The sequence below is a fragment of the Centropristis striata genome, chromosome 20 (genome assembly GCF_030273125.1).
Source record: "Centropristis striata isolate RG_2023a ecotype Rhode Island chromosome 20, C.striata_1.0, whole genome shotgun sequence".
Classification (NCBI taxonomy): domain Eukaryota; kingdom Metazoa; phylum Chordata; class Actinopteri; order Perciformes; family Serranidae; genus Centropristis; species Centropristis striata.
Window position 1 is genome coordinate 14,225,078 of NC_081536.1, and position 16,169 is coordinate 14,241,246.

The window sequence follows — 16,169 nt, forward strand, 5'->3', positions numbered from 1 at the left end:
TCAATAAAACAAATGCATATTCATCTAAAATTGAAATTCAGATGTGGAAAGTAATTTAGTATATGAGTCAAATAATATATAAAAATACAATGTTGTTTTATTTTCTGTGCTACTTTTTACTGCAATACATTGCTTTAACAGCTCTAGCTACTTATAACTTCTCAAAATTATATTTTATGCACAAAACGTGATAATTTTACAAAAGATGATGAATTAAATGATTTAAAGAAATATCTTTTATAGAATAAAGTAAAATCATATAAAGCAGGTATATGAGCTTGAACTCTAACATCAACATTAAAGCACTGCTTCAGTACTTTGAATTACAACATAATGAAGTAACACTCTATGCATTACTTTTACTTTTGATACCTGTCGCTAAAACTTCAGTGCATTTACCAAAGTAAAAGTGCTTGTAATTGAGTATTTTCATCATGTAGCTCCACTTTTTCTTGACTACAACTACTACTACCACTACTTAATACTTCTTTCACCACTGTTGAAATTAAAAATGACGTTCTTTTATTGGTAGTAAAATCCTGAGAGGTGTTTTACAGCAACATTTTATGACAAAAAATAAATTGAAACAGATAAATCTCCACATACACAGCAGTAAACAAGTGAGACTCAGTCCTTTAAATCAGAAAATAAGCATAATGTGACTGTTGCACAACAAGGGTTTAAACAACGCTTTACACCTGCGCAGACGGATTAAAGGTCCTCCTAACGTGATCACTTTGGTTCCCTTCCCTCAGGCTGATCTCTTTAGTCAGTTCAAGTGTCATGAAATCTCTTGTAAGGAGCTTGGTCGGATCCCAAATAAACAGTTTCGCTTGTTAAAATCTGAATGACTTCATTCCCGACAAGGGATCTGGGGTGAGGATCTTTAAGCCACTAGTGTGTCAACAAATGGTTCAAAAGGTGGAATTTATCTGTCACTGAATGACTCAGAAACTTGAAACAAACAAGGAAAGGTCTTGAATTTAAAACATGAAACACATGAAGGGATGTTTTTATATTCCATCACATGAAAACAACATTATCATTGATACGAATGAAGCTGTTCAGTGGATATAATCTGAAAACACACACACACACACACACACACACACACACACACACACACACACACACACAATTATTGAAGTAATAATTGAGTTTCAAAGTTCATTCTTGACCATGGAAAAAATGACAAAACAGTCTCCCCTCAAGGACATTCATCATTTAGTGGCTATTCTGGAGCTTTTAATCAGATCACATGATCTTCTTCATCTTCAGATGAAGTCTGGATTTTTATGGTGAAACACTACAGACATGCTTTTTTCTTGTTTCAGCCTAGTGGAAAAGAACATCCAAAAATATAAAATTAGGTGTTTATCTTACTTTATTGTGTATTTGTACCAGTAGATTCATCCTAAATTCCCCAAATGTTAAGATGAGATAATGCCTCATTTGCATGTTTGTGAAGAATTTTTCACAAAACTTGTAATACAAAATCTTCATTAGATATATAGATGAATATCTATTAGTTTTTACCCTTATCTCCTGTAGTGTCTCCCCGTAAATTAAATTTTAATGGTTCTATTTGACTGTATGGCAAAAGGGATGGAAAAAAATAGAAATTTAAACATTAACATTTACATGATAACTGGGCAGAATCATTGAAGATCCGGAAAGCTCCAGGTCAGTTACTGAATGAACCTTGAAGTGTGACTGTTTTGTCGAGCACGGTTAGTGTTTCAGCAGCTTCTTCTGCTCCAGTCTCATCTTGAGCTCTGAAACCAGCGCTAAGTCCTTAGTGTCCCGTCTGTTCATCGTTGGCTTTTTTCTCGGTTTGGCCGCCACTGTTGCCGAGACGGTGGGTACCGTCCAATGCCTCTCCCCTGGTTTGTAACATGGTGGTGGAGGGGGAAGGGATGGGGCACTAGGCGGCGGAGGCCATTGTCTCACACCATTGGTCACATTGTTGTTGTAGTTGACATTCTCCACAATGACCACTGGCTCCGGCTCCGGCTCCAACTCCGGCTCCGGTTCTTCCTCTTGTACTCTAAACCTCTCTCCTGGATTTTCTGGTTTCTTGAAAGGGTTTTTAAAGTTCCATGGGTTCTGTTTCGGCTGCCTCCTCCTTACGCGGCGGTTGGGCAGGATCCGGTTGGATTTTTTGTTGCGCAAGAATGTTGCAGTGGAGATGATGACCGTGACTACCACCATGAGACTAATGCCACCAGCGAGCATGCCTACGATTTGCAAAGGGTTGTTTCTATTGTGCATCAAAAATGATCCCAAAGGCCCCCCACTGAGTTGGGTCTGTAAAAGAGCACAGGGAGAATTCATCCATGGGACTGAAGTCATAGACTGTCACACAAAAGATTAACTTTGAAATATTGTCCCGTTTATGTTCTGTAGTACTGCATGTATTCATCGTTTGGCCAAAAATATTATAATAAAAATAAAATCCAGCTATAATTACTGCAAATGTACTGCCATAATACTGTTTGTATGAATACAAAACATATATATTTTATATCTTGCAATTTAAACACACTAAAGTTTATAAGTACTTCAATTTATTGTCTACGGTTTATATTTTGCCAAGACAAGATCAGAGAGGTTGACTGGAAAACCCATTGCTGAGACCATCCAGTATCTGAGCATGAATATATGAGTTTATGTGAACAGAACTACTTTTTTTTTATTTTTTTGATTGTAGGTGTGGTGTTATATTATTATAGTACTGAAAAATAAATTTAAAAAGTCATGGGAAAATGTTGAGAGGATGGTTTATATTGTGCTCCTGTACTCTTTTACAGACACAGCTTTGTTCTATAAATCCTGTGAAAATGAATTGCTACAAATTGTTGGTTACCACGGAGTAACAAACAACAGTACTGCTGTGCTGATGATCTCAAGGCAAGCTTCTCTTATGGCACAGGCCTCCTTATAATCTTTCTGATCTTGCCCTGAGCTTGAATACGGGACTTTTTCACAGAGCTCCAGTAAATAAGAGTCGAAATGAAGATTGTCAGGGAAATGGCGAAGGTGACAACGGTCAAACAAATCCCAAACACAGCCCCCGGACGTTTCCTGAGGCCCAGGAAGTATGACACAAATCTGGATTTGACCTGAAAACATGACAATTGCATTTGTGTGAGATTTAGAGTTTGTTTGACATAGACTCTTAATTGCTACTAAGCTGGTAAACCTAATGCACTGGGGTGTGATGAAATGGGTTATTCTTTATGGAATGTAAAAATCTGGGCACAGTTACATTTTCTTGCTGATATATTTAAAATATTTAAATCAGTTTCCTGACATTTAAGACAGAAATCGATATAAAACATGTTATATTTAATGTTAATATTATTAAAATTTTCTATTAAAAAAACAGAGGAAAAAATGCTACATTTCAAAGTAAAACAACATGTTACATGTATTTGTCAATATTGTTATATGTTTATAATCAAAATAATATTAAATGTTAAACTTAAACATCAAATCTAAATATTAAATCTATAAGTTAAATGTTAAACCTTAATATTAAATCATAAAAATATAAAATAAAAATATAAAAAAATCGAATTGTTTAATGTTAAATATAAACACAGAATTTAAATCCTAATGCTAAATCTAATAATCAAATTAAATCTAAATCCTAATGGTAACTCTATATTTATGTTAAATATGATTCTTGATTAACTATCAGGTGTTTTTTTTCTTTATTGTAATCATGTTTGTATGTTTGTTTTTGATGTTGGGAAAAGGGAAAATTAAATAAAATACAAAAAACCCATTTGATTCTTTATTCCATGAATTTCTGTCTCAAATGTAAGGAAAATCTTTGTCAGTTAATTCATTATAATGCATCATAGATAGATATGACCCTTCCTATTGCGTTTCATCTCCTGATTTGTGACTTACAGCTTCAGTGATGTCGATCTTGATGACGGCGGTGGTGCTGAAGGACGGCTGGCCTCGGTCCCGGGCCTGCACCACCAGCGACCAGGTGCAGTCTCTCTGCTTGGTGATGTTCTGAATGATGGCCATGGACTTGATGTAGGACTTTAACATGATCTCCCCCGTGTCAGCGTTGATGTCAAAGATGTTGTTGTCTGGCTCGGCTTTCATGATGGCGTACTCGATGACATTGTTGGGTACTTCTGCATCATCGTCTACAGCCTGTGTGGATGCATTTCATTAATGATATGAACTTTAGTTTCACTTTATTTGATAGAGAAATTAAGGACAGAGGAAATACCTCTATTTTCACTGGTGCTCCAATCACCATAGTCGTCTCGAGGAAGTTGTCATTGAATGCAGGTGGATGGTCGTTCAGGTCCAGCACGGTGACAAAGACCTCAGCCAGGCTGTACTTCCCCTCTGCATCCTCCGCCTTCACATAGAAGTTATACTTGGACCTCACCTCCGCATCCAGGCTCGCCCACGGCTGGGTGTAGATGATCCCAGATACAGCCTGGATCAGGAACCTGCAAAATGTGACAGGATTTTTACATTGAATTCAGACATGCATCCCATTTAGAGCCACGTTTTCCAACACAGCCTTGAACCTTTGTGTGTAAAACTTTATTTTATTCTCACTGCAAGTTTATAAACTTTATTTTCTGATTTTGCTCAAGACTACCTTTGTGAAAGGATGGATTGATCTTTATCTACTATGCAGTTCACTACAAGGGTTTGGTGCTTAAGATGTATTATTATTTGGGCTACTGAATGAAAAATGAAGGGTCAAAAGTTTAAAAGGGACAATTAAGGGTGTTCAAAGTTATCTTTTTCTAGTAGAGCAAATGGGAAATAGGAATATTTTATTACTCCATGAAGGCATGACTTTTTTTAAAAGTTCATGAGCAGGTCTTTTCAAACCAGATATACTATACAGTATGCTGCACTTGAAACATTGAAGCAATAATTCAAGATGATAGCACCTCCAATTAACTTTAACATACAGAGCAAGAGTAGAGTGAAGACAAAAAATAACAGGATGACAAAGGAAATTTATTGTAGCAGATAAATCATTTGAGAAACCCTGACATGTTGTAACTACTGCCTTTGTAAGGAAACTTACAACACAGGTGTGAAAACACAAAATAACAAATTCTACATCATAAATTGAACAAAGGAATCCGTTTAGGATTTATTGATATACCGGTTTAGACAGTCTGATTTCTCACATGCTCTGTTAAAACATATATATATATATATATATATATATATATATATATATATATATATATATATACATATATATAGTTACCTATTTTTCATTTATGATGTATGATTTTCCCTGTATCATCTCATCTCATGTCATTATTTTCAGTGAGTTTCACTTGTCACGATATTGCCTAGGTCATGTGATTGCCTCCCATTGACTTTTGCTACTTTTGTTTGTTTAAAGCCATGACAAATACCTACAGTGGTTGAAATGTGTTCTTTTTTCTCTCTTTTAAATAAATTAGACACTACACTGAAGGCTTATTAATATTTCCTTCACCATTGTTATCTGTTCTTATATGACTGGATTGTCTTTCTGTCTTCTCAGTGGAATGACATTGTTTCCCTGACTTGATTAGTAACCCTAGAGTGACTTTGTCAGAGTACCAGGTAGTCAGAAGCAAAGAACAGTCTATTTTCTCCTCCAATCCCATTACAGGATTAACAGACAGAGGGCAAGCAGGCAAAGATCACTGCATGGTCCTTTGTATACTGAAGTATTCTACAAGATATTGTAACATGTCAATTCTTAAATATATACATGCATCATTTCGCAGTGACAGTGTGCCAAGAAATTTAGCTATTTATTGCTTTGCAACAAATTCCATATTCAAAGAGGCATTTTGGACTAATCTGAAGTAACACACTTTCAAAATGTTTTTTTTTTTTTAACCAAACAAACATGCGCTAAGATCAAAGTGTTCCAAATCTCTTTCCTCTGCTTCTTTTTTTTCCTGGTTGCCATGTGACATCACATATCTCCTCTAATTCAGCACTCAAAATCTGTACTGAGAGGTCCCTAATACTCTACTTCTACCTACATTTCATCCTACACAGCAGGCTGTTTACTAAGAACAGCCCTGACAGATTAACCCTAGTCCTACTAACATACACCTGTCTGTTTATGTTCGGGCTGCATGTTACAGATTCATTTTTTTTTTGTGCTTTACTGATTCTAAATCCTGGTCTTTTGGCCCTGTAAGATATGATGATGATGAAAATAGAAATATGATTAAAAAAGCTAACGTTGTTGTGTGTTTTAGGCCCTAACTTTATACAGAATGCAGGTGATCTTTAGGACGTTTTCAGTAGCGATGTAAAAGGAAAGGCAGGCCATGGGTTTACTGTGTTATTAAGAGAGAACAGTGACCACTGAGCCCTTGCCTCAGAGGTTAGACTTCTAACTAGAAATCTAATAAAAATCGAGTTGGGAGAAAATACCAGGAAATCCTCTGAGGGACTACAGCGCTTAGGTGCTATAAACAGAACCACGTTCTAATATGAAAAACAGGACTGCTGAGTGTTTCTGTGCAGCTTTCAGGCAGTTGTGCTTCTGCTGTAAGTGCTCTTCATATCCTGTAATACAATGCTCTACATCTAAATGCCACATCTTCTTATGAACAGTGTGGTCTGTTGGTTGTTGTATTTTTAGTTAATTTGCAGAAAGGTCCCCATCAGATATTCCTCCAAAACACTGACATAACGACTACACAGAGACCATTTAATAGACAAGGAGATGCAACCAAAAAGTATTGCACTTTTAAAAAATGGTTTTAATAGGTTTCAATATAAAATTCAATGAATTTTGGTTGCAATATTAGAGATAGGTATCTAGATATAATTGTGAATCATAGTGTTATGTGGATAAGAAGAATTTAAATTATATATATTTTTTTGTTTAAGTTACATTTTCTTACTCACAAGTCAGCCCCTGATCCGTAGATGGAATACTTCACTTCACCCCAAGGTCCTGAGTCTGGGTCTGATGCCTGTGGATCAACACAAAAAACAAATTAAAGGAGAAAAAAAAACTTTATTTGATTAGTTATACTATTAATAATACTGATACTTTTAGATGCAACTATTGCAGGAGTATATTTGAGGAAATTTAGAGAGGATTTTGTCGTTAACAGATAACTAACATACAGCTAGTTGCCAGAACAAAAAAAAACAACTGAAAAAATGTTTGGTTGCTCTATTGAAAAGGTAACATCATTTTCACAGCAATCTTTTTTAGGAGTTTCAGTGCAATATGTGGCCCAGTGAGCAAAGGCATGTCTAAATATTGACATTAGATCTGTGTGTGCATCTGTAACAGCAAAGAGAAGAATCTGCTGCCATGATCTCAGTAAACTGAATGAATCTGTGCTGGATTGGAAGATGATGTTGCAGAGGTCAGCTATAAAAAAAACCCTGGTTTTTGATGTCATAGGAACATTACCATGGGCATCGGCTAATCTGTCTGTCTGTCGCTGCAGGGATGCCTGTTCGCTGTCTCTGTGTGTCCAAGGTCACTTGTTGGCTGTTCTTTTATCTGATTGAAATTGCCTGGGATCAAGGAAATGAGCCTTTGTGGTGTTCACGCAAGGGCAGGATTTATCAGCGAGCACCCCTGTTGCTTTGAGCCTCTGCAGGGCTGATGTGAACTGACAAGGGCGAAGGATGAGGTACTAAAAATGTCTGTCTGTCTGTCTATCTATCTATCTGTCTATCTATCTGTCTATCTGTCTATCTATCTATCTATCTATCTATCTATCTATCTATCTATCTATCTATCTATCTATCTATCTATCTATCTATGTAACATGTTGCTAAAAGTGTTCATGTTATTTCTGCACATATTTGGTGCTGCAGCTGCATGTGCTACTGAGCATTAGGGGGAAAAAATCTGGGAATTTGGTGTTATACAACAAAATGAAAGTGATAGCCATCTGGCAGCTTACCTCGCCTAGCTTTTATCTACATGTTTTCACATATTATCCCAACCCCCACTGCTCAGAAAGTCTACATTTAGAGAATTAATGGCCCTCTCTGGCATTTTGTTAAAATCAGCATTCCTCTTTAGCTCAGAGTGACGTACATTGGTGTTGGCATGTATTTTTAGACAGGGTGAAGACTCTCTCTCACCGTGACTGACACCACATTGGAGCCACCAGGCGAGTTTTCTGGGATTCTGGCAATGTAGTAATCTGAGGAGAATTTGGGAGCGTTGTCGTTTGTGTCCAGGAGGTGAATGACAATGTCCGCTGTGGCACTGAATCTCTCAGGTGTGTCAATCTCAACTGCAAGTAGCTAAAGAGCAGAAAGATGAGAAATAAATCAGCAAAGGAAGGGCAACAATTGCAGGTGGTATAACACTGATGTTAGCTATGAAATGTGAGCATGCATGATCACATTTTTACAGTATTTACAATCTGGTACATTTTTTTAGATCTTTTTTATTCAAATTTATTTCTATAATCTTCTTCCACTGTTCACCTTGGTGATCTCACCCTCAATAGCTTATACACTTATTAGCTACTACCTCAAATTGTGCCCCTCTAACAAGTGTCTGTCAAGTTAGAAATTCCTACTTGTGGAACATTAATAGTTGCATGGCAATTGAAGTCAGCACCCTTGTTGCAAAAAAAAATGACACAAGGACTTGTCACTCTGACGATGCCGACATGTTCATTGACATAAATAATTACTTTTGAGAGATAAATGGAGGAGGTGGAGAGATGCACTGTCAAGATGTTCGAGTCCATCTTGAAATACCTGGATCATCCGCTACACAAAACCTTTATGGACCAAAAAAACAGCAGTGGACGGCTCCTCTCTCTCCGTTGCAGGACGGAGAGATTCAAAAGATCCTTTGCTACAGCCATCAGCTGTCTAATTCTTCAATAATTTACAGAAGAGCTAACAGACTGAATTCCCCCTCTGGGATAAATAAAGAAATTTAGATTTTTTATTTTTTTTATTTTCATAAACTATGGATTTTGAGGAAATTATGGGCTTGTGCAGGTTATCCGTTTGTATCAATTGTTTCGATAAATGCACTTTCCGTTTTACAAAAGTTAAGGATGTTTCAAGAACTATACCAAAGCGACTTTTTCTACTATGGTGTACTGGGTTAACCTTGTATGTGAGAAAGTGGTGTTTCTCGTAGTCCATGGCGGCCGAGTCCTCCACTAAGATCGTGACCTGAGCCTCGTTGAGTACAGTCTGAGGGACGACTCGCAGCATCCGTCCTGGTCCGATCAGTTTCAGATTGAATTTAGCATTCGCACCCTGCAAGAGTTCAACAAACATCATCACATTAGTCTGAATGTCTCATTAGGGAAAATGGCAGTCATGTTATACATGCAGGAACCTATTGATAGTAATCTGCATTTGTTAAAAAGCTATCACAGTTTACATAATCCATGTAGTATATAGTCCATTCAATCAATGTAAAAGCTCTGTATTACAGTAATGTATGACAAATCAATAGGATATCAATAGCAGCAGTAATATTCTTGGCGAAACGTAATATCGCTGGACAAAAAGAGCTTGCCCTGATGTTGTAACAGTATTATCAGTTGGTGGAACATCGGCCATTTGGACGAGGCTCATACAAGGAGCTGGAAGCACAGAGAGACTTGCATAAGCTGACAAATGGCACAGCTAGTGAGCACCTTTAATTTGTGCTGGCTTATTTTCAAATTTGTGCAATTTTTAAAAGGATTGTCTGTGATAATGGCAGGCTTAAAGTAATTTCAGAGAAAGAAAGGAAAGGCAGACGCAAGCCTGGACACAAAGCTGTGGTACAATGAATGTTGATTTAATCAGTTTCTTATTAGATAACAATGTAATTTGGTGGGGGAATGAGTGTTATTACATAATAACTGTAACATAATCACTGTTTCTCTCTCCTGGTTAACTGAGGCAGCTTTCAGAGGCAATAAAGACTCACTAAAAACATCAATAAAAAGAGCAATTATGTGGATTTTTTAAAGTTATTTGCATACTTATCTGAAAGTATGGAATACAATGATGGTCTCCCCACCTGATCGGAGTCGTTGACTGTGATCTTCAGCCCCCGGAGTATCTCTCCCTCCGGTGGATGCTCATTCATGGTCAGCTCAAACATGTTCTGTGGGCCGTTCTCGCCATAGAAAGTAGGTGGGTTATTGTTCAGGTCCAACACACGGATCACCACCGTGGTTGTCCCATAGTCCATGAGTCGGCCTTCAGGACTCACTTCTGATGCCTGGGTGAAGATTATGCAGGTCAGCTCACATGTATCACTAAGTGGGATATTTGTGATATTTGTGGGATATTTAGTTAAACTTACAACTTACCCTGACTTTAATGTTAAAGATTTCTCTCTTCAGATACATGGGGTGAGTCAGCAGTCTGATACAGCCGCTTGTTCTATTGATGCTAAAAACACCATCGTCACCTGGAGAGACAGACAACACACAGATCTACATTATGAGCACTTTTTCTTCATTTCAAATCTTTGAGTGAGATGCTTACCATCATCAAAGGAATAACGGACTGGATTTGGGCTTCCCACATCGCCATCTTTGGCTAGAACAGTAAATATTTCAGATCCCTGGAGAAAAGATCATCAGAGAAGTTGTGTTTTTAAATCAATATGGAAAAAAGATTGATGATTCGTGGTAAAAGTTTGAATCGACAGGATGAATAACCTGCAATAAAGCTGCTTTATGTTAACATACTATTATCCCAATGTATCCAATAACTGATACCGACAGTGAAAGTCTCCTTTCAGACATTTCTAGTCACAAATTTTACATACAAGTCAGTATAACCCTAATGTGTCAGTTGAGTATTTCCACATATATTACCTTACTTCTGCTGCACTACAGTTCACTACTTTAAGGGCAAATATTGCACTTTTTACTCCACTACATTTAGCTGCCAGCTATAGTTAGTAGTTATTTTTTAGGTCAAGATTTAACATAAAAAATATGACACATAAAAAAAAGAAAAAAATTACGAAAAAATTACACATATTTTAAAATTAAACCACATAAAATTATATTAAGTAGTTAAAGTTAGCTATATCTGGACAACAGTAAAATACTGCTAACATACATGCATATAAAATAATAATACGACAATATTATTGTGTCCATATTGTATTCCAAATATATCAATCTGAATGGGGATATTCTGCAAAACGAGTATGTTTACTTCGGATACTTTAAGTACATTTTGATGCTGATACTTTTGTACTTTTACTGAAGTAAGTTCTGAATGCGGAACTTTTACTTGTAGTGGAGTACTTGTACAGTGAAAGAGATCTGAATACTTCTTCCACCACTGGTCATCACATGGTCAAAAAACTGATGATACAGGTTGAGATTCTCCATTCGATTGAGTGACCATGTGGCTGGTGTTTGGTGCACAGTTATTCAAAACACATCATACCTGATCTTCACATTAAAATGTCACAATCCTAATTATTCCCTTTGGATGAAAGTCAGAATGTGTAATCTCTCTGCTATGACTGCAGTGACATTTTGTGGTGAAGGAGATAATGTGGCTTTCACCTGCTGTGAGAAAAGCTGTGAAGAAGTCAGCATGGGCATTAGTGTAAAATGTCAGTAATTAAATCTGTGTTATCTGGTGTCTTGTGGTGTGACTCTTTCGTTGTTTCTTATTTATTCTGTGGATAAACTTTATTGCATCACTATGTTACCATGGTAACGAAGTCTTGCTTTGCAGTGATAATTCATCGTGATGTTCGTTTAAGATGACGGTGTAAATTTACAAAAGAAACATGCTGCAAATGTCATAAGAACTTCCTTAAAACTTGTGCTATTCATTGTGCTGTTATTCAAACTCAAAAGTTTTTAGTAAAAGATTCAAAGCAGAATTTCACTGAAGGTTGGTTTTGCATACTCACTGGCACTGAGATTTCATAAACATAGCCAAAATATGGTGTCCCAATAAAAGACGGTGGCGTGTCCTGTGCATCGATCACATTGATCGTCAGGGTAGAAGAGGACGACATAAACTGCTCCTTGCCATTAAAATTACCACCTCCATCCTGGAACAGAAGAAACATGCAGTTTTTATTTTATTTTAAGAAAGACACAATATCCAGTCAGGAGTATTCCGCAGACAGTTTTCTCTGTCTTTAAATGTTTATCATCATCATTATTGAGTGCGTTGGATACAATCATAAGAGTTAAAAGCCATTTTCACGATGAATAAACCAGCACCAGTTTGATTGATTTGGGAAAATTACAGTAAGAGTTTGAGATACCTTATCAACACAATACACCGCCAGTTTGAATGGTAATCTCTGGACTGCACACCAAAAAAAGGAACAAACATCCTCATAAAGCATTGCAAAGTTGCAATATTTTTTTAAATCTTAATTGTTTACATCCACCATGTCTGCTAGCCATGTATTGGCACAACGGCACAGGTAGTGTTACTAGCAGACAAAAATGCCACTGGTTGCTTTGAAGTACACAAGTCGACACATTAAAATAATGGCCCAAGTCAATTTTTCAGGTTTTTGTGGCAACATGGCCAACATCATGAGGAGATGATTTAGGAAAAAAAGAATAATTTTTGTCAAAAAACTTTGACTGTCACCTTCCTTAAACCTTTATTTTAGGAAGATGATGATATGAAAGAACACTACTGATTCTAACTCAAATACCCTTTTTGTAAAATATTTTTTCACTGCCTGCTAGCTGTCAGTTCTGTGTGTGGGCTGAAGGAAATCTGGTGTTTATACACAGCCCTGGCTCTGTGAATAGAAGCAAACAAAGTGGCTATAAGTGAGCCACAAAACACTATTTCAGCAACTCTGCCTCTTTGATGAACATAATAACATTGAAGACATAACCTTGCTACCTTGATATGAAAATGTTTATTTCTTTTGTGTCGAGTTGTGTTGAGAATCTCTGGCCGCACCTTCAATGACTTTTGTTGCACGTATTACCTTTGCAATGACAGTGACAAAGTGTGTCTTTGTTTTCTCATAGTCCAACATTTCTCCAGCCTTGACACGAAGGATACCACTGTGTCTGTCAATGGCAAACAAAGTGGTCTGAGCATTCTGTAACAGAGAAGAGGACAAAAGGGTGATTTTTTTAAAGCACACACACAAACACAGACACATATTAGGCCACATGAGTAAAAGCCTGTCACTGGCTGAAACCCCATAAACCCCATTTACCACCACTCACGTGAGATATCATGAAAAATGGTCAGATGGCTGCATAAAAACATTCTTGAATTAGGCCACATCATATATAAAACCTATCTCTTTATGCATTTACATCCATCTGGATGCAAAGAGCCCATATGCTGAAGGACAGGGCAGGCAGGTGAAAGCTGTTGTGTCCAGATGTGCGCTGCTACACTCGTCACTGTCACTCCAGGCCAGCTGTTCTTTGGTCCTAATAGTCCAAAGTGCAAACTAACATTCTCTGCCACCCCCTGCCAAAGCAGCCCTCTAAGCCTCCAATACCTGACACAAATGTGATTGTGATTTAATCCGCATCCTCATAACCACACCAGCATATTAAGGCACATGCACACATGAACACTGATGTTAACCTCAGAGTAGTGTGTGTGTGTGTGTGTGTGTGTGTGTGAATGGTCAGAGTGATACCTGGAGGTAGTAGGTGACCGAGCCCCCTGACCCTGTGTCTCTGTCCACTGCCTCCACTTTAAAGATGCTGCTGCTGGACACAGTGGTCTAAAACAAAGGGGAAAAAATCAGGTCACACATTCAATGAAAAGTTCAATTAACATCAGTTTAATATTTATTAATGGCGGTTATTATAAAATGTTACCCATACACTTTTGGCTTAACTTACTTCGAGTACATCAATGATTGCTGGCATGTTTTGGAATTCAGGTTTTTCATCGTTTGCATCCATCACAAATATTGTGACTCTTTCCACAACCTACAAAGAAGAAGAAGAAGAAGAAGAAGAAGAAGAAGAAGAAGAAGAAGAAACACATGCAACATGTTTATTTCAGTTTGATTCATTATAATGGATGGCACTAGATTGCATAATCACACATTGAACCAGATGTTGGTACCTTGCTTTGCCCATCTGTGATGCTGACAAGAACGTCAATAGAATCTTGTTTCTGACCAGAGATGGAAAACAAGTTAATGTGAAGAAAAATATGATTTAAAAAAAAAAGATTTGTGTTGAGGTTAAAAAATAAGTGTTCTCTTATTGTCCTCTGAGGCCTATGTTAAGTTTACCTCTCTGTCCAGCTGTTCCACCAAGGTGATGTTTCCAGATTTGGGGTTGACTCTGAAGTATTCTTTGGACCCTGGATCGAAGGACAGGCCGTAGCTCACCTCATGGCCCTCAGGGTCTGTGCCATTGAGACAATAGATCTGTGTACCTAAAAGAAGACATAATCATTTAGTCAAACATTAGTCAAACTGCTGACTTTTTAGAAGAAAAAGTTGTGTATGCACATTCCTTCTCCAAATTCTATATTCAAAAATTAAAGAGCAGTTGACAAGTCAAGGATTTCCAAATGTATTAGCCAGCCTTATTTATTTTATATATTATTATTATATAATATATATATATATATTATTTTATTGTACTTATGTTGTAAAATATAACTCTATTTTTATTTTATTGTTATAAAGGTATCCTTCTTATTGATGTTATGTGTCTTTTGTTTTGTCTTTTTAAAAAAAATCTATTTTAGCTTTTATTTATTTTTAATTATTCCTTTTATTGAATTTTATTGCAAATTTAGTTTTTATTTTACTCTGTTAAACTACTGTAACCCTTATTTCTTGTCGGGGTAGCGTTCTCCAGTCTCTCGGGCTGATGGGTGATGAGCGGGCTACAAGATAACTCCACACTTATTCCTTTATCTTCTTTAATAACCAATATTGGCAGGACAACAACATTCCACTTCACGGAATGAAACTACCACATCCGATTGACTACCCCTCACCTATATTTGTCCTCCAAAACAAGGGCAGGTAGGATCTAATTAACTTTGGCAAGGGGACAAGTAATATCAACTTAAATATAACACATGAAAATGAATACATAAATTATAGTGAAAGTTCCATAAATAATAATGAAATAATTATTATATATAATAATAACTTAAATGATTAAATAACCCAAAACATATTTTTTCCATTAAGTACGGTTACACTACTATTATTCTCCCTTTATCTCTTTTAAATCTCTTTTGTTATGTTTTTATCCAATTTTATCATCTTGTGTGCGTTAGTCTGTAATTATATCTTTTTTTGGTCTTTTCTCTTGTTTATACGGTCTACACTTTTTCTGTCTTATTATTGGCTTGTCAGTCATCTGCATGAACTGCACTGACCTGTGTGAAAGGTGCTCTTCAAATAAAGATTGATTAATTGTTTGAGCTAAACTACTACGGAACAAACCAGGCTGAGACACAGCAGCCAGCAGCGTAATGACTACCCTGACTGGTGGAAGGTGTAGAGGAACAGCTGCACCACATTCACAGCCAGCAAACTGTCTGTCATATCAACAGGTGGCTCCAGCAGATGAGCATGTTTGTGTGAGTGCACACATGTCACACAGCACCTGTTCATCTATCAAAGACTGTTTAACATCCTGGACTCTCAGCTACTGAAAACCAAAACATGCCGTTTTGTTGACTGATTGTTGTTGAGGCTAAATATCTTGGATGTCAGAGGTTGATCTCACCAACAGGCGTGTCCTCTGAGAGGCTGAACAGTGCCAGGTTCCCATTGTAGCTGTAGGGTCCATTGTCGTAGAAATATGGGGCAAAGTCTGCTTGTGCTGAGGACAGTGAAGTAAACCACCATTAAAAGATCTGAAGGTTTAATATAGTTGGGTTAAAGTGAGACTAGAGAAGAAAAATAACTCAATCCTCCTAAAATACCAAAGTTTGATTTACAGATTATAAAACACAACCTTAAAAAGATAGTTTGGAAGACAGCAGTACATTGCTTATCTACTGTGCTGGTCCTCTTGCCTGCTTCTCCAAACTGGAGGCATACCAAACCCACCTACTATAAGTAATACACCGACTATGGAAAAAAAACACATCATACAACTCCACTTTGAAAAATCCAAACTATCCCTTTAATCAGTTTAGTACACATACAGGGTTTGCTGCAGTTTTATTTTGTCTGGTATGACCAG

The 16,169-nt window shown here is 37.0% G+C and overlaps 1 protein-coding gene across 1 annotated transcript; it reads right to left on the bottom strand.

The window, feature by feature from the left end:
* Positions 1–1,661: 1,661 nt before the first annotated feature.
* Positions 1,662–15,816, bottom strand: cdhr1a (cadherin-related family member 1a; the record flags this gene model as incomplete). The annotated part of the gene is made up of 16 exons (XM_059359981.1): positions 1,662–2,307; positions 3,919–4,176; positions 4,256–4,484; positions 6,928–6,995; positions 8,134–8,298; positions 9,127–9,279; positions 10,037–10,240; positions 10,332–10,432; positions 10,510–10,588; positions 11,909–12,052; positions 12,962–13,078; positions 13,637–13,723; positions 13,845–13,934; positions 14,074–14,124; positions 14,246–14,391; positions 15,708–15,816. Coding segments are annotated over 16 exons (2,577 nt in total), but the record flags the coding sequence as incomplete, so codon positions are not given.
* Between the last annotated feature and the right edge of the window lie 353 nt (positions 15,817–16,169).